The sequence below is a fragment of the Mesocricetus auratus genome, unplaced genomic scaffold, assembly GCF_017639785.1.
Source record: "Mesocricetus auratus isolate SY011 unplaced genomic scaffold, BCM_Maur_2.0 Super-Scaffold_100006, whole genome shotgun sequence".
NCBI classification, from domain to species: Eukaryota; Metazoa; Chordata; class Mammalia; order Rodentia; family Cricetidae; genus Mesocricetus; species Mesocricetus auratus.
In genome coordinates this window covers 89,963,187-89,980,654 of record NW_024429190.1, presented here as the reverse complement: position 1 = coordinate 89,980,654, position 17,468 = coordinate 89,963,187, and the positions used below count along the sequence as shown (strand labels likewise).

At 38.9% G+C, this 17,468-nt stretch overlaps 1 protein-coding gene across 4 annotated transcripts in view; it reads right to left on the bottom strand.

Moving 5' to 3' along the window:
• Positions 1-3,654: 3,654 nt before the first annotated feature.
• The window catches only part of Znf385d (zinc finger protein 385D), a 918,709-nt gene continuing 904,895 nt past the window's right edge, over positions 3,655-17,468 (bottom strand). For all 4 annotated transcript variants that reach the window (XM_040747650.1, XM_005080974.4, XM_040747651.1 and 1 more), the window contains 3 exons: positions 8,799-8,977; positions 7,488-7,589; positions 3,655-6,568 (listed from right to left, as the gene is read on the bottom strand). In XM_040747650.1, coding sequence (XP_040603584.1) covers positions 6,335-6,568; positions 7,488-7,589; positions 8,799-8,977 — 515 coding nt within the window. In that variant the 3' untranslated portion in view covers positions 3,655-6,334. The remainder of the gene's footprint in view (positions 6,569-7,487; positions 7,590-8,798; positions 8,978-17,468) is intronic.

Below are 17,468 nucleotides of genomic sequence, written 5' to 3'. Positions count from 1 at the left end.
TATCTGAGGTATCCTGTGTTCTCTTTGCCAAAATAGTCTGATTTAGCTATCTATTGATCTTAGCCATTTTCAACCTACAAGTGTATATGATGCTGAAATTCTTTTTTTTCTTTCTCATTTTTTAAAATTTTTATTTAACTATTTACACGTTACTCTCAGTTCTTTCTCCCTCTTTCCCTCCCTTCCCTCCCAATCTTCCCCACCCCCCCACTTGTTTGGCTTAAGTCATTAATTTATGCCACACCTCCTGATCCTAGCTATTGCTTTTGTCTTTTTCGTTTCTTGCCTCCTCTGTTTCTCATTTCCAGTCCTCTCCCTTGACACCTAGCTGTTTGGGACTCTTATTCTTGTAGACTTGGGTCAGCTCACAATTATTTCAGTCTAAATATTGACAAATTGCCTTTAGAGGTGGCTTGTCATTCATGGAAAGAATTTGCCCTGTTCTATACACTATTAGTAAATGTGACAGATCATTAAGAGTCAATTTGGTCAAACTAACAATGATCAGATTAAATCAATTTCAAGTTTATTTGGCAGTTTGTAGAGTCAACCTGGACATTAGGAAGGATGAGTTTCCAAGAAATATATAAGGAGGAAGATCTCCCTATTAAAGATATTTCTTTGTCCTTTCAAAAGGAAATGCCTCTAAGCACTTCTCTTCTACCCTGAACTTTTATTCCTTAAACTCTGGGATCTCTCATGACCCATATAGACTTCTGTAGTACACAGGAGCTTTTCCTTGCAATGAACGTGACCTACATCATCATGTGTTATTCTGGTAAGCTATTAATCTACTCCCGGAAGTAACAATTTTGATGGCCACACAGGGAAAGCACATCAGCAAATCCATCTTTCACTGTAAACTGCAATGTCATTCTCAGACATAGTAAGTGGGCAATGGAGACCTGCCACATAAATGATCCATTTCACCTCTGCATGGAAGCCTTTCTGTTTACTGAAGGACACAGAACAAGAAGAGATGCTTTGGAAATAAATATCCCCCTTTATCATGTGCACCAGCAATTGCTAGACAGAATGTTTACTGTCAAGACTCAGTTCAGGCATGACTGGAAGAAATAACTAATACTTTCAGCTATACAAGAAAACGTATGGGCAAGATAGTCCTTGGCTAAAACTGAATACTGAGGCAAAATTAGTTAAGCCTTAAGTAGAGGAATGAGGTTCTTTTTTATTGTTGTTGTTGTTATTCTTTAAATAGAAACAATCTTATTTTACATACCAATCCCAGTTCTCTCTCCCTCCCATCCTCCCATGTCCCCCACCACACCGTCATCCCATCCCCCTCTGTTCCCCAGGGAGGGTGAGGCCTTCCATGGGGGATCATCAAAGTCTGTCACATCATTTGGGAATGAGGTTCTTAAATAATGATTCTGTTGGAGTCTTGTTAACCCAGCAAAGCAAAAGAAACAGCACATACATGATGATGTGCTTGATTACAATAAGTGAATATAAATCAAGCCAGTTAACAACTCCTCCACTATTAATTGATGAGGCATACAATCTAGTTGATACAATCTAGCCTTACAATATAGCCTTACTGGGCTCTATGCAACCAGTATGGGATAATATAAGTAGCTGAGTTGCTGTTTTATTCACTGTAGAAAATCAAATTTAATTCAGAGATTATTCAAAAAATACTGTTTTAATGTGGAAATATTAAGCTGGATAAGCCTTTAATCTCTCAGTATTTTCTAATTAATTTAAACAAGGTAGATTTTAACTATATGAAGTAGTCCTGGAGCTCAGAGACAAAATCTACAACAACCTGTGTGTGTGTGTGTGTGTGTGTGTGTGTGTGTGTGTGTGTGTGTGTACAGGAAGTGAAACGTGAAGGAGTTAGTTTTCTCTTTCTACCATTTGGGTCCCAAGAGATTTCCTGATGGCAAACACTGTTACCCTCTAAGATTTATTTGTATTATTTTATACATTTGAATATATTGCCAGCTTACACCATGAGCAAGCCTAGTGCTGGGGGCCAGAAGAGAGTGTCAGATACCAGGCAACTGATGTTATGGATGATTGTGTGCCTTTGCGTGGATGCTAGGCATTGGTTGCAGGTCCTCTGCAAGAGCAACAGACACTCTAAGGCATTTAGCCATCTCTCCAGACCCTTCAGTTTTATTTTTTGAGTTGATTCTACCTAAGCTGCTAAGGCTGCCTTTAGCTTTACAGTTTTCCTTTCTCAGCCTTCTGTGTGGCAGAACCTGAAGGCCTATACCACCAGATAAACTGATTCTAACTCCCTTTGCACTCACTCTGTCACACTTATGCTTTATATAAAAATAGTTACTAATAAGTGCCATCCATGCTCCCATACAGAAACATACATCTCTACATCAACATACATACAGAAATAGAGCCCTTTAGACTTCATTACACTTTCCACTTCTGATCTGATCTTGGTATGATTTCTATTTGATTTTCTTTTTTTGAAAATGGTACCCCATGTACTCCCTCTAACTTGCTGTTTATACCTTGAACTTCTGGTCCTTTTGCCTCTGCTTCCCAAGGGATGGTATGATAGGCATGTGCCACCATGCCCAGTTTTGTGCAGGCCTGGAAATCAAATCCAGAGGATTATGCATGTTGGGTGTGGTTCATACAGGTCTACCAGCCGACTTGTATCCCCAGTTCTCAGGAACTGGCTTCTTCAGATATGGGGAAACATGAGTGGACACAGACACAATGATACTCCAACCTGAGCTGCAAGTAGAGCAAACTGCTAAACCTTATTGGATCAGTGGCTTGCAGATGTACACAGACATACCCACGGTGACTTCCACCTTATCCTCTTAGAAATTTTATTTTTATTATTTTTAATCACATGTTATTGTGTATGGAAGTACAGATACTCCTATAGGCCAGAAGCATTAGCTCCCCTGGAAGTGGATTTATAGGCAGCTGTTAGTCCTATTGTATAGATACTGTGACATGAACACAGGGCTATCTTTCCAGCCCTCCCATACCTTTTCTTGAAAATGATTTTTCTTTAAAATTTGAAAAATATTTGCTTTATTATTTCTTGTTCTCCTAAATTCTAAATAAACATTATATTATCTTCACTAGTTATTTCCTTGCTAACAAAATTATGTCTCTAGTCACATAGCATGTTTTGCAATGGTAAGAGGTTCCAACAGCGCAGAAAGATAGCAGTCCTTGCCAATGAGGCAGTGGCTAGAGAATTTGCTAAAAGCCACTTTGCCTGCTTATGGGAGAGAAACAACTGTTCTTCAAAGTTTGTACCTGTCTTTGCAGAAGAGAAACACAGTCATAGCCCAACCACTGTTTACACTTGCCTGAATCCTCTGGAAGAGTGGCACAAATGCCTTCTGCATTCTTTGGCCCTTGCACTGTATTTATATGGTTTCCAATGAAATGAAAAGCACTTACCCTGTCATACCTGTGTTGGTTAAGACACACAGAAAAAGGTGTATAACCCTGAAGTCAGACTACCTTTGGGGACTTTCATAGTACCATTGCTGAGGTATCTGAATTGTCAATCTTTATTTCTGAAGAAAATTTCCTAGAGAAAAAGACTATCGCTTTGTAGCAGTCTGTACCATATTTGATGCTGGCTGAGTCAAGATAAATAAATAGGGCCAGAGGAAGAAATCACAGAGAAGCCACTGGAGGTTCAATGGTTAGGCTTCATCCTTTATTAGGTAGTGAATAAAAGACAACTGATGCTTAAAACTCCAATTTAAGAGACCATTTAAACAAAAGAGGTTCCGTCGCAAAGTGAGGCAGACGGGGTCCAGGTTTTTCTGAGTGTTCTCATATGGCTGATGAAGAAAATATGGCTGATTTGTTTGTTCCAAGCAAACCATTAAAGTTATTAATGCCTTGTGACCCAGGACTCCATGTGATCCATGGGTCCTGACTTCTTGCAGACTGGTTCCTTCGCTTTGGTGAAAATGGGAGGAACAACAGAAATATATTATAATGAAATTGCATTGATAGTAAGCACAAGTGGCCTCATCAGGTGGAAAGACCAAGATGCAGTGAATACAGTGAACAATCAAATAGAAAAATTAAGTTGCAACACAACTTGAAGCTGCTGGTCACATGGTAACAAACTCCGGGTAACTAAATCCACCTGGCTGAATTTGTCCCATCTGTAGGCAACCAATAAATAAGCAAAGGAAACACTTGCTAAAAGAAGAGGGCGGTGCTTAGAAAGACTGCAACTGAGAAATCACCACATTCAGTGACAGATATGTCTAAAAGATCTTTGTACCAAAGACTGATGGAATGATTCTACTTGCTTCTTATCATTCTCCTTCTACTCCATATGTTTTCCTTTACAATCTGTCTTTTTCTTTCCTCTTTGAAAATGTTGTTTTGGTTGTTTGTTAAATAACAGGAATACACAGCCGGCTGCTTCAAAGATACACTTACATGACAAATTCTACAACTAGACACTGGGAAAGTCCTCTAAAGACCACATTTAACAGTCAGCACCATGCACACTATGCATATTCTTTAAATATAAATGACAAGTCTCCAGGGACTCCTTAATTCTCTATTCCTCTCTGAAGGTCACTACAATTGAGATAAAAGAAGTTCCAGGAAGGCCACACTCATTCCATCCCTATAGTTTTAAATAGTTTTTAAAAAACCTTTTCAAAAATATTTTTTATTTTCAATCCTAAGTCACAGAAGGCTGATGTGTACATGTTTTGTCTTGTTCTCTTGTCGAAGGTCATCATTTTTGAATGCAATTATCTGTCTGCATCCAGCCCCATCATATGTATAGGGGCAAGCTAACTTTCAATGGGAAAAAGCATACTGCCTTCATCACAAATTAAAGGCACAGCTATTTCATGCCATTTGTTACCAATTTAATGATAACATGTAACACTGAATGGTTATAGAATTATCTCATATAGATTTTCTTTTTATAAGTTATTTTCTTAATCTTTCTAACATATATACAATATACATACATACATTCATATATATATACATACATATATATATATTCCCCTGATAAATCTTTTTTAAAGATAAAACATCAACTACTTTCAGCTCTGTGATAAATAATCAAAGGCAGTTCTTATCTCACAATGCCACTAGAGAAATGATGGTCTAGGGGACCTTGCTAATATACTTTTTTGATGTCCTATCATTGGTGTGCAATGAACTCAGATTAATTTTTCTTGACAGCACTAACATTTACAAGTATGTTAGAGGTTTATGTCCCATCAGTCAGAAAAAGATAACAACACAGCCTTAGCTCATGCTTATGTCTGTCTTCAGACATTCCTATTTAAAGCAAAACCTTTTGCTATGCCTCTACAAGGATAACATAAAGGGTTATTACACATGACTAGTTTTCTCTGCTTTTATAGATCTGTTCTCATATTACATCATCATCTGAGATTCTGACAGCTCCTCGGGTTTAGAGTAAAACACTTAAACTGATTTCTTACTACTTGCCCATGATACATGGGTTGATTGGTTTTCAGATACATTGCCATTTCAGATACACTTCACATTCTCCAGCAATCCCTGTTCCAAGTGGGAAACTAGTATTTGATGATGCAGTGTCCTTCTTGGTACCTCTTCACCTCTAAGCATACAGGACAGGGGTGCTGACCATGTAGCCTTCCAGGATACCATCTGATGTTTTTTGATTGTTTGTTTACTGATTATAGGTATGAAATAGCTGTTCATTCTACCTTTTGTTCTTTAAAACCTAATGGCAAAGATTGAGACACAGCACTATTGTTTGACAAGACATCTACTGTATCTATTTTTGTTTGGATACATACCCAATAACTGCTGTCATAGCCAGAGGACCAGCAAGAGCACTACTATTCACAGTGTTGCTTTTGTTTTTGTTGCTTTTTTTCTTTTATATATATATATATATATTATTATAATCTATAGAGTAAATTATTATATATACATTGGAACCAGTTAATGCCCTTAGACAATGTATAATTGTTTTAGAAAGCAGGAAAGACAATGCAGGGGTAACAGGTGCCCAAAAAAGCACAGTCACAGACTTTTGAAGTTCTAGATACCACTATGAGTCAGTGCTGGAGATAAGTTCTAAAACAATCAGTGTTCAAGAAGAATGCTTTAATTTGAAGAAAATGCCACGCCTTCCCTCCCCTCCCCCCAGCCCTACATCCGCGCTTCTTTTTTTTTTTTTTTAAGTAATCATTTCATTTTACTATCAAAAGTCCTGGCTCTTCAGATACACTTTAAACTATAAATAAACACTGCATAGTTCTCTTTTTGTTTGATTTTAGTTTCATTTTGTTGTCTTAAAAATTATTGCAGTACAACACCTCCTGTTCGGAGTTCAGTAAGGAGCAAAGAGCACAGGAGTGTGGGTGGTCCGAATGGGTCCAGGAGCTGGCCGAAGGAGGGCTGGAGGAAGGGCAGATGTCTGGAAGAGGGTGGCCGCTGGAGCAGTTCGAAGACTGAAGGGGGAATTCACTGCCACAGCTGCTGCAGCTGCTGCAGCTGCCAGTGGATTTGGGAGAATTCTGGGAGTCAGCGGCTTCGAAGGTTCTTTTGAAAATACTAATTTTACCTGCAAAGAAAAGAAGTTTGAAAAGGATCAAGAAGAAAAGTTTTAGAGTTTGCAGTTGAAATCCAAAATGGTAGGCCATAGTAGTGAATACCCAGTAAGTGCCAGTGAAATGACAAATTAAAACAGAGTACAATTGATCTCTTGGAAAGGCTGAAGATAACGACCATAAGCCCACCAAGCATGCTTAAGTATCCTCCAGAGATTAACTCAACATTTTCTTGCATTTTAGTTGAAAATTTTAACTGCACAGGAGGCCGCCCTCTTAAGGAAAAGCACAGAATAAGGTTGTGCTAATCTATACACACTCAGCAAATGGAATGCCACAAATACTTATCTGTAAAATGACATTAGTTACACCACCACGCTTTTTACTCTAGAAAGCATATTTGATGTATTATGAGAGCACGTTCTAGGACCTATTTCTCTAGGTACCTAAACATCCTTCCAGGCAGCATTACACAACAACTAAACCATACCCTCAAGTTACCGTTTTTAAAATAACAAATTTTGGAGGGTACAAAATTACAAACATGCCCAGACAAAATTTAACGAACACTTTAACAGAGGAATTTAAGGACTTGACTATCGCTGATGCCTTTTCTTCATGTGTGCAGTAACATCAAGACCACGTTCTAGGTGATCATTCACTCAGCTCAAAAGCCTCACTTCTCTCGAGTCCTGTTCTCAGGGACAAATCTCAGCTTAACTAGACAGACCAGCTGAGGTGAAAGATGGCAAACACTGGAACAAATCATGTGACTCCACATTCCATGGTGGAGGGCAAGCTGAACCAGAAACTCACCTGTTACTAGATTCTTCAGTATACTAACTGATAGCCTCCACCCCAAGTACCTCTAAAGCAGACTGTGGGGGCGTAAACAACATCCCATTCTCTTTTAGAAGCAAAAGTATTACTTACCCCCAATGGGTTTGCTGCCTTCTGTAGTTTGTTGTAGGGACTGTATTTTGGTTTGGGGGGCTTCCCAGCAGCTCTGTCTTTGTGCCTTCGACTGCTAATGTGCTATTAAAAGCAATCAAAATGTCAGCTTCAAAAACACGCGTAAAACACTTCCACAAATATTGTTTTTACCTGCAGGAAGATAATGCTTACTTCATGCATGTTTCACAAAGACAAAAAGAAAGAGCAGAGTACAGTTCTGCCTTTGCATTTGAGAGCCTTTCACACTGTTCATTTTAATGTATTTTTAATAAAAAGAACAATTTTTTTCTGCTCTGCTTTTGCCTTATCACAGCACACATCTCCAAAAAGTATTTACAGAGGAAAGGGTGTCTGAAGGAATTTTATGTGCAAATAAACAAACATGCCCAGGCAGGCATGAATGAATTTCCATACTAATATTTATCCTCATATTTGTGCAGCCAAATGTCAACCCCTTAAATTCTAAAAATAAATAACTAAGGTACAAAATAACATCCATCCACAAACCACAACAGAATATGAAGGCTGAACCTTCAGCTGTAAATGTACCATTGCTTTCTTTAGTAGGCTATTTGGAGCACAAATGAGTGTCCATTGTTAGTCATTGCATCAGCAGGTGGCTGTAGGAATTAGAAATACAGTACAACAAATACTTACAATGAAAGGACATGCAATAAAGGAACACCACAGTATGAAATTAGCTGTAGTTTAAAAATATCTAAATAAGTAAAATTAGAACATTGTGTATTGGTCTTTAAAGAAAACTAACAGCTTTGAGTGGAAAGGTCAGTAGAGAAAGGTGCTAATATCCCTTCTCTTCCCAAAGTGCCCACACAAGAAATAGACAAATTCACTGTAAACAACTTCCAACATGTTTCATTTGTTAACCACTGCATCTTAATATTCCTTCAACAGCTAAAATGAAAACAGTGAATGAAAGAAAAATGAGGGTGCGAGTGGATGAATGGATGTACTGATGGGTGGATGGAGAGGTAGTTGGGTGGACTGGTGAATGAATGGGTGTTTGGATGAGTGGAAGGACAGGTAGATGACTGGGTGGATGAATGAACTGATCAATGAGTGGCTGGGTAACGACTTAGATGAATGGGTAAATTGATGAGTGGTTATATGGATAATTTTATGTGTAAGATAGATGGGTACAAGGATGAATTATGGATTGGTGAGTGGACTGAAGGGAAGGAGGATGAGTGGAAGAGAGAGACATGAGAAGAACAGGAACATACATAGACCTCTCGCTGGCGGCCCTTTTGGCTTTCAGTTTTATGGTACCTGTTTGAGTTGTGTTTCCGAGTTGACGTGCACGTCACATATTTCACAGTGAAATGTTTTGTTTTGGAGGCCTGTGTTTCCCTTGTTAACCGGTCCTTTGCCCTTCATTCCTGCCCGAGGAAAGGCCTTGATAGTCCCACTTCCATTGCGGGCTTCTAGCATTGTTTTGTGCTTTGTACCTACCAGGGATATTTAGAAAAAAGAGAGAAAAAATAAAAAGAAGAGAAAAATAGTTTATTAATTATAGCCTTCAAATGGAACACCAAACTCGAGGCTGTACTAAAATATATCCAGGACAAAGTAGATTGCAAGAAGAATCTTTGGTTTTATATTAAATATTAAATTATTAGCTTTTAAAAATGGTTAATTTTTTAAACTTGTTATCACATATAAGCACTATATGTAATTCAATGACAGGTCTGGAGCAAAATTCAATGGGTATGATCTTATGTCATTTGTTCTTGAGGCTAGTATGACATAAATGATGGCTGATAAGGAGTGGCCTGCTTGCTGAAGGTATGGTTGGAGGTGGGATGTACCAAATGTAATTAGGTTAGGCATGGCGGTCTTATAGCAGTGGCACCCATTAAATACGCACTTCTAAACAGAATGCAAATAGACTTTCCTGCCTTTGTGTTTTAGGCTCAAAAAATAAGAGTAATAGCAATGATAGTAATATGACTTTAATTTTTTTAATTTCATTTTTAGTTGTGAGCTTAGATTTTAATGGCTGAGCCATCTCTCCAACCCTTTTTAAATTTTAGAATCCAGAAGAGAATGTTGGGTCCTCTGGAGCTGGGGTCATAGGCAGTTGTGAGTCCATTGACATGGGTACTGGGAAGAGAACTGGGATTCTGTGCAAGAGCAATAAGCAGTTCTAACACTGAGCAATCTGTAGCCTGACAAATAAAGATGTGTAAGGATAGTGATGGAGTGTAATTTCAAATGTAAACAAGTGACCAAGGAGAGGAAAGTTATTTAAAGGGTAGGTAGTTATGTTGAACCTGAATTTTAATTTAAATATTAAACTAATAAATCTATATATGGACTGTCTCACATAATTAATGTAATTTTATTTAACTACCATTAACATATGTTTTCTAGCGTCATTATTGTTATATGTAGGTCATATTGGCAATTTCCCCTCAAAAATTGCTTAAAATGTTTCATATTTTTCTCGCTAATACATTTTCTTTGTTTTGTCTACTTGATTATGTAATTTTGATATGGAATTTTCTTTTTCCTTGATGCCATTTTAATTTTTAAATTTTCTTTTTGTAGTCCCTCCTTTTTATTTGTATTTATAAGATTGTAGGCCAGTTCTGGAAAAGAGTCGCATGTACAATAATACTCTTGAATATTCATAAGATTTTTTGAGTTACGTGTACAGAACTCTTGAATATTCATGAAAAGAATGTTGTGAGTATGATACAGATTGCATCACGCTCAATAAGCGACAAATCCAGGAAAGAGCTTCATAGCCACATTTTCCTCATTCAAAACAAAAAAGCATTACTTCACCAAGTCCAAATAAAGATGTCCTTTCCTATAATGTAGGCTGATTGATGTGATGATGACTGTTCCTAATGCACAGCTATCAAAGCACTCTTGTACTGGGGAGAACGGCACCTGCAGGAAGAGGGGGGCATAGATGCTTGAGCCACAGAATGGGCTCATAGTGGTGGCTGGGATGCCTCATTGCTTGTCTTGGGTGATCATCCTTGCAGTACTGGGTACACAAATGCTTCCCGTATCCTCTGAAGATGGAAGAGAGAAAGGGACACTAACTTCCCAGGGAGCAAGCAGGACATATGTGGATGGCTATCTGAACAGCTAATGTTTTTCAGACAAAATGGGAAACACCTATGAGGTCATTTCAGCTAAGGTGTAGGCCAAGTCTCATTCTGACTTTCATGATGGAACTCTTGTTGCACTTAGCTTCAAATTCTTTGTGACTTGGAAGTGGTATCTAATATGTAGAACACACACACACACACACACACACACACACACACACTGAAAAAAATCTAAAAATGTACTAAAAATGTAACAAGGATGGTATAACAGTGAACTAAACTAAGTCTTTAGCTCTCTGGCTAACATTTATCCTGAAATACAGACAAATTCTTTATGTACATCGTTGCAAAATGTCAGTTATTATAAATAGCTACTGTATACTTTCATTAGATTTTCAAAGTATTAACAAGCCTAAATGTAGCTAAACTTCAGAGGAAAAAAGGGTACCCTTAACTTTAAAGCATTTATATATTTGAGAGAAAAAAAAGGTGCATTAACAGTATAAACATCCAAAAACACCAAGGACAGTTTATGCTGGAGAGGATGTGGAGAAAGGGGGACACTCCTCCACTGCTGGTGGAAGTGCCAACTCGTACAGCCACTTTGCAAATCAGTACGGATATATTCCTCAGGAAAATGGGAATCAGTCTAGCACAAGATCCAGTAATTCCACTCTTAGGCATATCCCCAAAAGATACACATTCACACAACAAGGACATCTGTTCCACTATGTTCATAGGAACATTATTTGTAATAGCCAGAACCTGGAAGCAGCCTAGGTGCCCCTCAACTGAAGAGTGGATAGAGAAAATGTGGTACATGTACACAATGGAGTATTACTCAGTGAAGAAAAAACAATGGAATCTTGAAATTTGCAGGCTAATGTATGGCACTAGCAGAAAACATCATGAGTGAGATATCAAAAAGACAAACATGGTATGTACTCACTCATATATGGATTTTAGACATGAGGCAGGGGAATGCTAGCCTACAGTCCCACCTCCAGAGAGTCTGGGAAACAGGGAGGATCCTAAGGGATGTTACCCCAGAGAAGGGGAATGGGACAGGATCTCCTGAGTGAACTGGGAGCATGGGGAGATGACAGGCAGCTCGGGTAAAGTGTGGGGGAAAGAGAAGGGAAGAGGAGGATATGGGGGAGGAGGAAGGTTGAGTGTGATGGGGAAGTCCTGTGTATATGTCTATAAAGCACTGTTGGCCAATAGGGAAGCAAGATAGCTGGGACTAGGAGTCCAGGAGGACTCTGGGTAGGAGAAACACAGGGAGTCATCATGTAGCCCACCAGAGAAGTAAGATGTCCATCTGGTAAGAGAAATACTTAGATAGGTTAAATACTTAAGTCAGAGATAGCCAGTAAGAAACAAGCAAGGTCAACAGCTTCATAATTAATACAGCGTCTTGTGTGTTATTTGGGGAATACAACGTGACAGAGCCGAGGCGACTGATGGGGAAAAACCAAAACGGCTGGCAAGGAAACGGCTTCTCTCTACATGAGTGGGTGAAGACTAGAGGAGGGCGAGATGAGAGATACCATAATAGAGGGAGTTATTATTGCTTTGAGGAGAGATCTGACACTATAATGAGACTTCCAGAGATCTACAAGGATGACACCAATGGGCAATCTAAGCAATAGTGGACAGACTACCTTAAATGCCCTTCCCCAATAATGAAATTGATAACTACCTTGTATGTCATCCTAGAGTCTTCATCCAGTGGCTGATAGAAGCAGAGGCAAAAACCCACAGTTAAACACTGAACTGAACCCATGGAACCCAGTGACAGAAAGAGAGGAACGATGAGCAAATTGGCAAAGAATGGGTTGGCGAAACCAGCAGAGACAGCTGATCTGAACAGGGGAGAGCTCTTGGACCCCAGACAGACAGCTGGGAGGCCAGCATGAGACTTATCCAGACTCCCTGAGTGTGACAGTCAGTGAAGAGGCCTGAGCAACCTATGGGGCCCTGGGCAGTAGATCAGTATTTATCCCTGCCATACAAATGGACTTCGTGTGTCCATAACACAAAGAGGGATGATCTCTCAGCCTGGACTCTTAGGAGAGTGCCTGGGCCCTGCCCTGAGTGAAATGACAGACTCCAAATATCCCCTGTGTGGAAGGAAGTGGGGATAGGGTGGGAGGCTGGGGGGGGCATGGTAGGGGTTGCGGGAGGAGGGTGGAGAGAAGGAACTGGGATTGACATGTGAAGCAAACTTATTTCTAATTTAAATGAATAAAAAATAAATTATAAAAACAGTATAAACATCATGGATATTTAAAAGTTACTGTTATTGAATATTTAATGCATTTCAGAGCCTATGCTAAAATTTCTCCTGCTCACTGCCAACCTGAGTTTAGTGCTATTATTATCCCTTCTCTAGAGATGACAAAACAGGTGCTGAAAGGTCAGGTTATTGGCATGTGGTCATAAAGCAAACACCATTTGAAGTGCTAGTAAACAGAAAATGATTTCCTAGCTTGTTTCCAAATACTGACTAACGACTTCCAAACCATTGGGACACAGTCATATACCAGTCTTTCTTCAGTACACCATTCTACACAGCAATGAAACCTTTGGGAAAGCGGGATTTTACTTCAGGTCTTTGACCATTTTCATCCATGTTGCTCCCCACCATCCTTTCCCACTTAGCAGAGTTTCATGAATCCTGACATCTGGAAAGTATGTCTCTGCCAGTGATAACACATCTCTTTTCAGCATCCTGTGAACATTTGCCAAAACTAAGACCTGTTTTCAGGACTGCTCAGCAGGGCATCGTGAGCCTGTTCTGCCCTTGACTACTCCCCTTCTGAGGAAGGACACCTTTGATGCCAGGTAGACTGTCCCACCTCTGTAAGGCTGATGCTAACAGTGGCCTCCATGTGAAGCTCCATGTCTCCTGAAAGGAGAAACCACAGCATAACCTCATAGGTCATAAGGCTTCCAGAAACCCTGTATATGTTTGCTATTTGTTTAGTCTGAGAAACTTTGCGCAAGTTAAATACTGTTCCAAAATGGGAAGCAGGGGCTTTTCTTCCTGTCATTTTTAGGACATCTTTGTCTATGTCCTTCTCTTTCTCCCCTTCATTTTCTTGCACCTCCTACATCTCCTCTTCCTCTAACTTCTCCTGTTCCATCTCCTCCCTTCTTCCTCCTACTCCTGCTTCTTCTGTGGTGCTGAGATTGAACCCACAGCCTCAACATACCAGAGAAGCAGCATCCCCTCCCACAGCTCTCTTCCTCAAACCTATGACTTTCTTTGTCTGCTTTGCAACATGGGTGTTAGCATGGAGGAAAGGTGAATAAGATGGGAAAGTAAAGACCTAATTAACAAATAAAGCTTCAATCGTAAATGATTTGTTAGAAAATCATAGATATTGTTTTAAAAGAAACCAAACACAGTCCTACCGACTAGATTTTTAACAAAGCATGAAAAATGGTTTTATGAACTAGTCTTTTATTTTTTATTTGAATTTATTTATGATTAGTGTGTCTATTTTAAGGGGATCATATAGTCATGGACACTCTGGTGGCTGGAGAACATCTTTGTGGAGTCTATTCTTTCCTTTCATCCTGATTGAACTCAGATTGCCAGGCTGGTGGGGCAAGGCCATTACTTTACCGAATGAGCATCTCCTCTTCTTTTATTCATATGTGAATTAAAAAAATGGAAAACTTATCCAAAGTGATAGTGCATAAAAATTCTTATGGCATCACATCTTCTTTCAGAAACGCACATGGGTTTTAGTGACAGCACAATGGATAATCACTTATCCAATGCTAGGAATTAGAATTAGTCTTTTTTCCTTAAATGATTAGGTAAGAATCATACTTAATAAATTTTTATTTCAAATCTGATAGTTTCTTAAATAAAGATTGTCATAAGTGGGACTACAAGAACAAAGAATCTGAATTATTTTAAATGTCTGGATCCAAATTTTCTAATAATTGCCAAAGTAGTTCCAGCGGGAAAATAAACGTAATAAGGGCAATTTACAACAAGCCTATAGTCAACATGAAAATAAATGGAGAGAAACTCAAATCAATTACACTAAAATCAGGAACAATAAAAGGTTATTCACTCTTTCCATATCCATTCAATATAGTACTTGAAGTTCTATCTAGAACCATAAGAAAACTAAGGCAGATGAAGGGGAAACAAATTGAAAAGGAAGAAGTCAAAGTAATGCTATTTGTGTATTATATAATACTAAATACAGACACCCCCAAAATTCTATCAGAGAATTCAGACAGCTGATATATACATTCAGTGATATGGCTGGATACAAGATTAATTTTAAAAAATCTGTAGCCTTCCTACATACAAATGACAAACTGGATGAGAAAGAAATCAGGAAATCAGCTTCACAATAGCTATGAATAACTGAAAATATATTGGGGTAACTCTAATCAAGTCAGTGAAATACCTTTATAATAATAACTTTAAGCTTTTCAGAAGAAAATTGAAGGTGATATCAGAAGGTAGAAATATCTCCCATTCTCATGGATTGTAAAAATGGCCATCCTACCAAAATCAACCTACAGAGTCATCACATTTCCTATTATAATTCCAACACAATTCTTTACAGCAATGCTCAACTTAGTATGGAAAAAGAAACAAACAAAAAAAACATGATATCTAAAACAATCCATCCAATAAAAAAAACAGAAGTTTTTACCATCTCTGATTTAAAGCTCTGCTGCTATCGTAATAAAAACTGCATGGTATTGGTGTAAAAACAAACAGGTAGATCAATGAAATTGAGTTGAAGACACAGATGTAAACCCACACACCTATGGACACCTGTTTTTTGACAAAGAAGCCAAAATTATACAATGAAAAAGAGCATCTTCAACAAATGGTGCTGGTCTAACTGGTCATTGGCCTGTAGAAGAATTCAATTTAATCTATATCTATCACCCTGCACAAAACTCCAGTCCAAGTGGATCAAAGACCTCAAAGTAAAACCAAATACAGTGAACCTGAGAGAAGAGAAAGTGGGAAATAGCTTTGAATGCCTTGGCACAGGAGCCAACATCCTGAGCAGAACACCAATAATACAGGTAATAAGATCCACAATAAATCTGACCTAATGAAACTGACAATTCCGTAAGGCAAATGACACTGTGAACAGTGTGAACAGGACAAAAAGGAAATCTACAAAATGGGAAAAGGTCTCCACCAACCCCACATCTGACAGATGGTTAATATCCAAATTATCTAAGTAACTCAAGAAACTAGACATAAAATGGGGTACAGGTCTAAACAGAGAATTTTCAATGGAGGAATTTCAAATGGCCAAGAAGCACTTGAAGAAATGTTCAGTATCCTTGGACATCAGGGAAATGCAAATCAAAACTACTTTGAGATTCTATCTATCTTAACAACTGTCAGAATATCTAAGATCAAAAACACAAGTGACAGCTCATTTGGACAGGATGTGGAGCAAAGGGAAACACTGCTCCATTTCTGGTAGGAGTACAAACTTGTGTAGCCACCATGGAAGTCAATATGGATATTTCTCGGAAAATTAGGATTTGATCTACTCCAAATCCAGTTTTACTATTCCTGGGTAAGTAACTCAAGAAACTAGACATAAAATGGGGTACAGGTCTAAACAGAGAATTTTCAATGGAGGAATTTCAAATGGGTATCCATCCTACCACATGCTCCACCATGTTCACAGCAGTTTTATTTGTAAGATCCAGAAACTAGAAACATCATAGATGTCCCTCAACTGAAGAATGGATACAGAAAATGTGGTACATTTACACAATGGAGTATTACTTGGTTGTTTAAAAAATTTCGTGAAATTTATAGGCAAATTGACGGAACTAGAGAAACCCATTCTGAGTGAGGTAAACCAGACCCAAAAGATGAGCATGTTATGTGCACAATTATAATTGACTATTTACTATAAAGTAAAGGGTAATGCCGCAATGCACAATCTAGAGAGGCTAAATAACAAGGAAGATCCAAGTGGGGATAAACTGGGGAGGGGAAGCAGAATAGATTTTGTGGGTAGACAGGGGACAGGTAGGAAAAGGAATGGGATGGATTAGTTGGGGATGTGGAGGGAGAGAGTAGTAGAAGAGACGATTTGAATTGGGGGTGTGCATTTCAGAAGCAAGGTAAAAACCTAGTGCAATGGAAACTCACAGGAATTCATGAACGTGACCCTAGTAAGACTCCTAATAAAGGGGGATATGGAACCTGAACCAATCATCTTCTGTAACCAGGCAAGGCTTCCACTGGAAGGACTGGGATATCAGCCAAGCCACAAAACCTCCTACCTACAATTAGTCCTTTCTTCAAGATGTGCTATGGTAAAGTGTGCACAGAAATTGTGGGAGTGGCCATCCAATTCCTGGTCCAAATTGAAACCCATGCCACAAGAGGGAGCCCATGCCTACACTCCCTGTAGGGACAGTAATCAGAGTCTGGATAGCCCAGAGACCAAGGAGAGGACCAAACATAATCTGCATAAAAAAGAAGTCAATCAGTGAAATGATTCCTAATGATACTCTGCTATGCTTGAAGAACAGAACACAGCACAATTATTATCAGAGAGGTTTTATCCAACCACCAATGGGAGTGGATACAGAGACCCACAGCCAAACAATAGGCAGAGTTTTGGAGTCAGTGAAGGATTATAGTAGCCAGAGAGGGCAAGACACCACAACAAAAACAGCCCAGAGAATCAACTAACTAGGGCTCATGGGGTTCACAGAGCCTCATCAGATAATCATGAAGTCTGTGGGGTCTAACCTATGTCCTCTGTATATATGCTATGGTTGTGTAGCTTAATGTTCTTGGTGGATTCCTAACAGTGTAAGTGGGGACTTTCTCTACTCTTTTGCC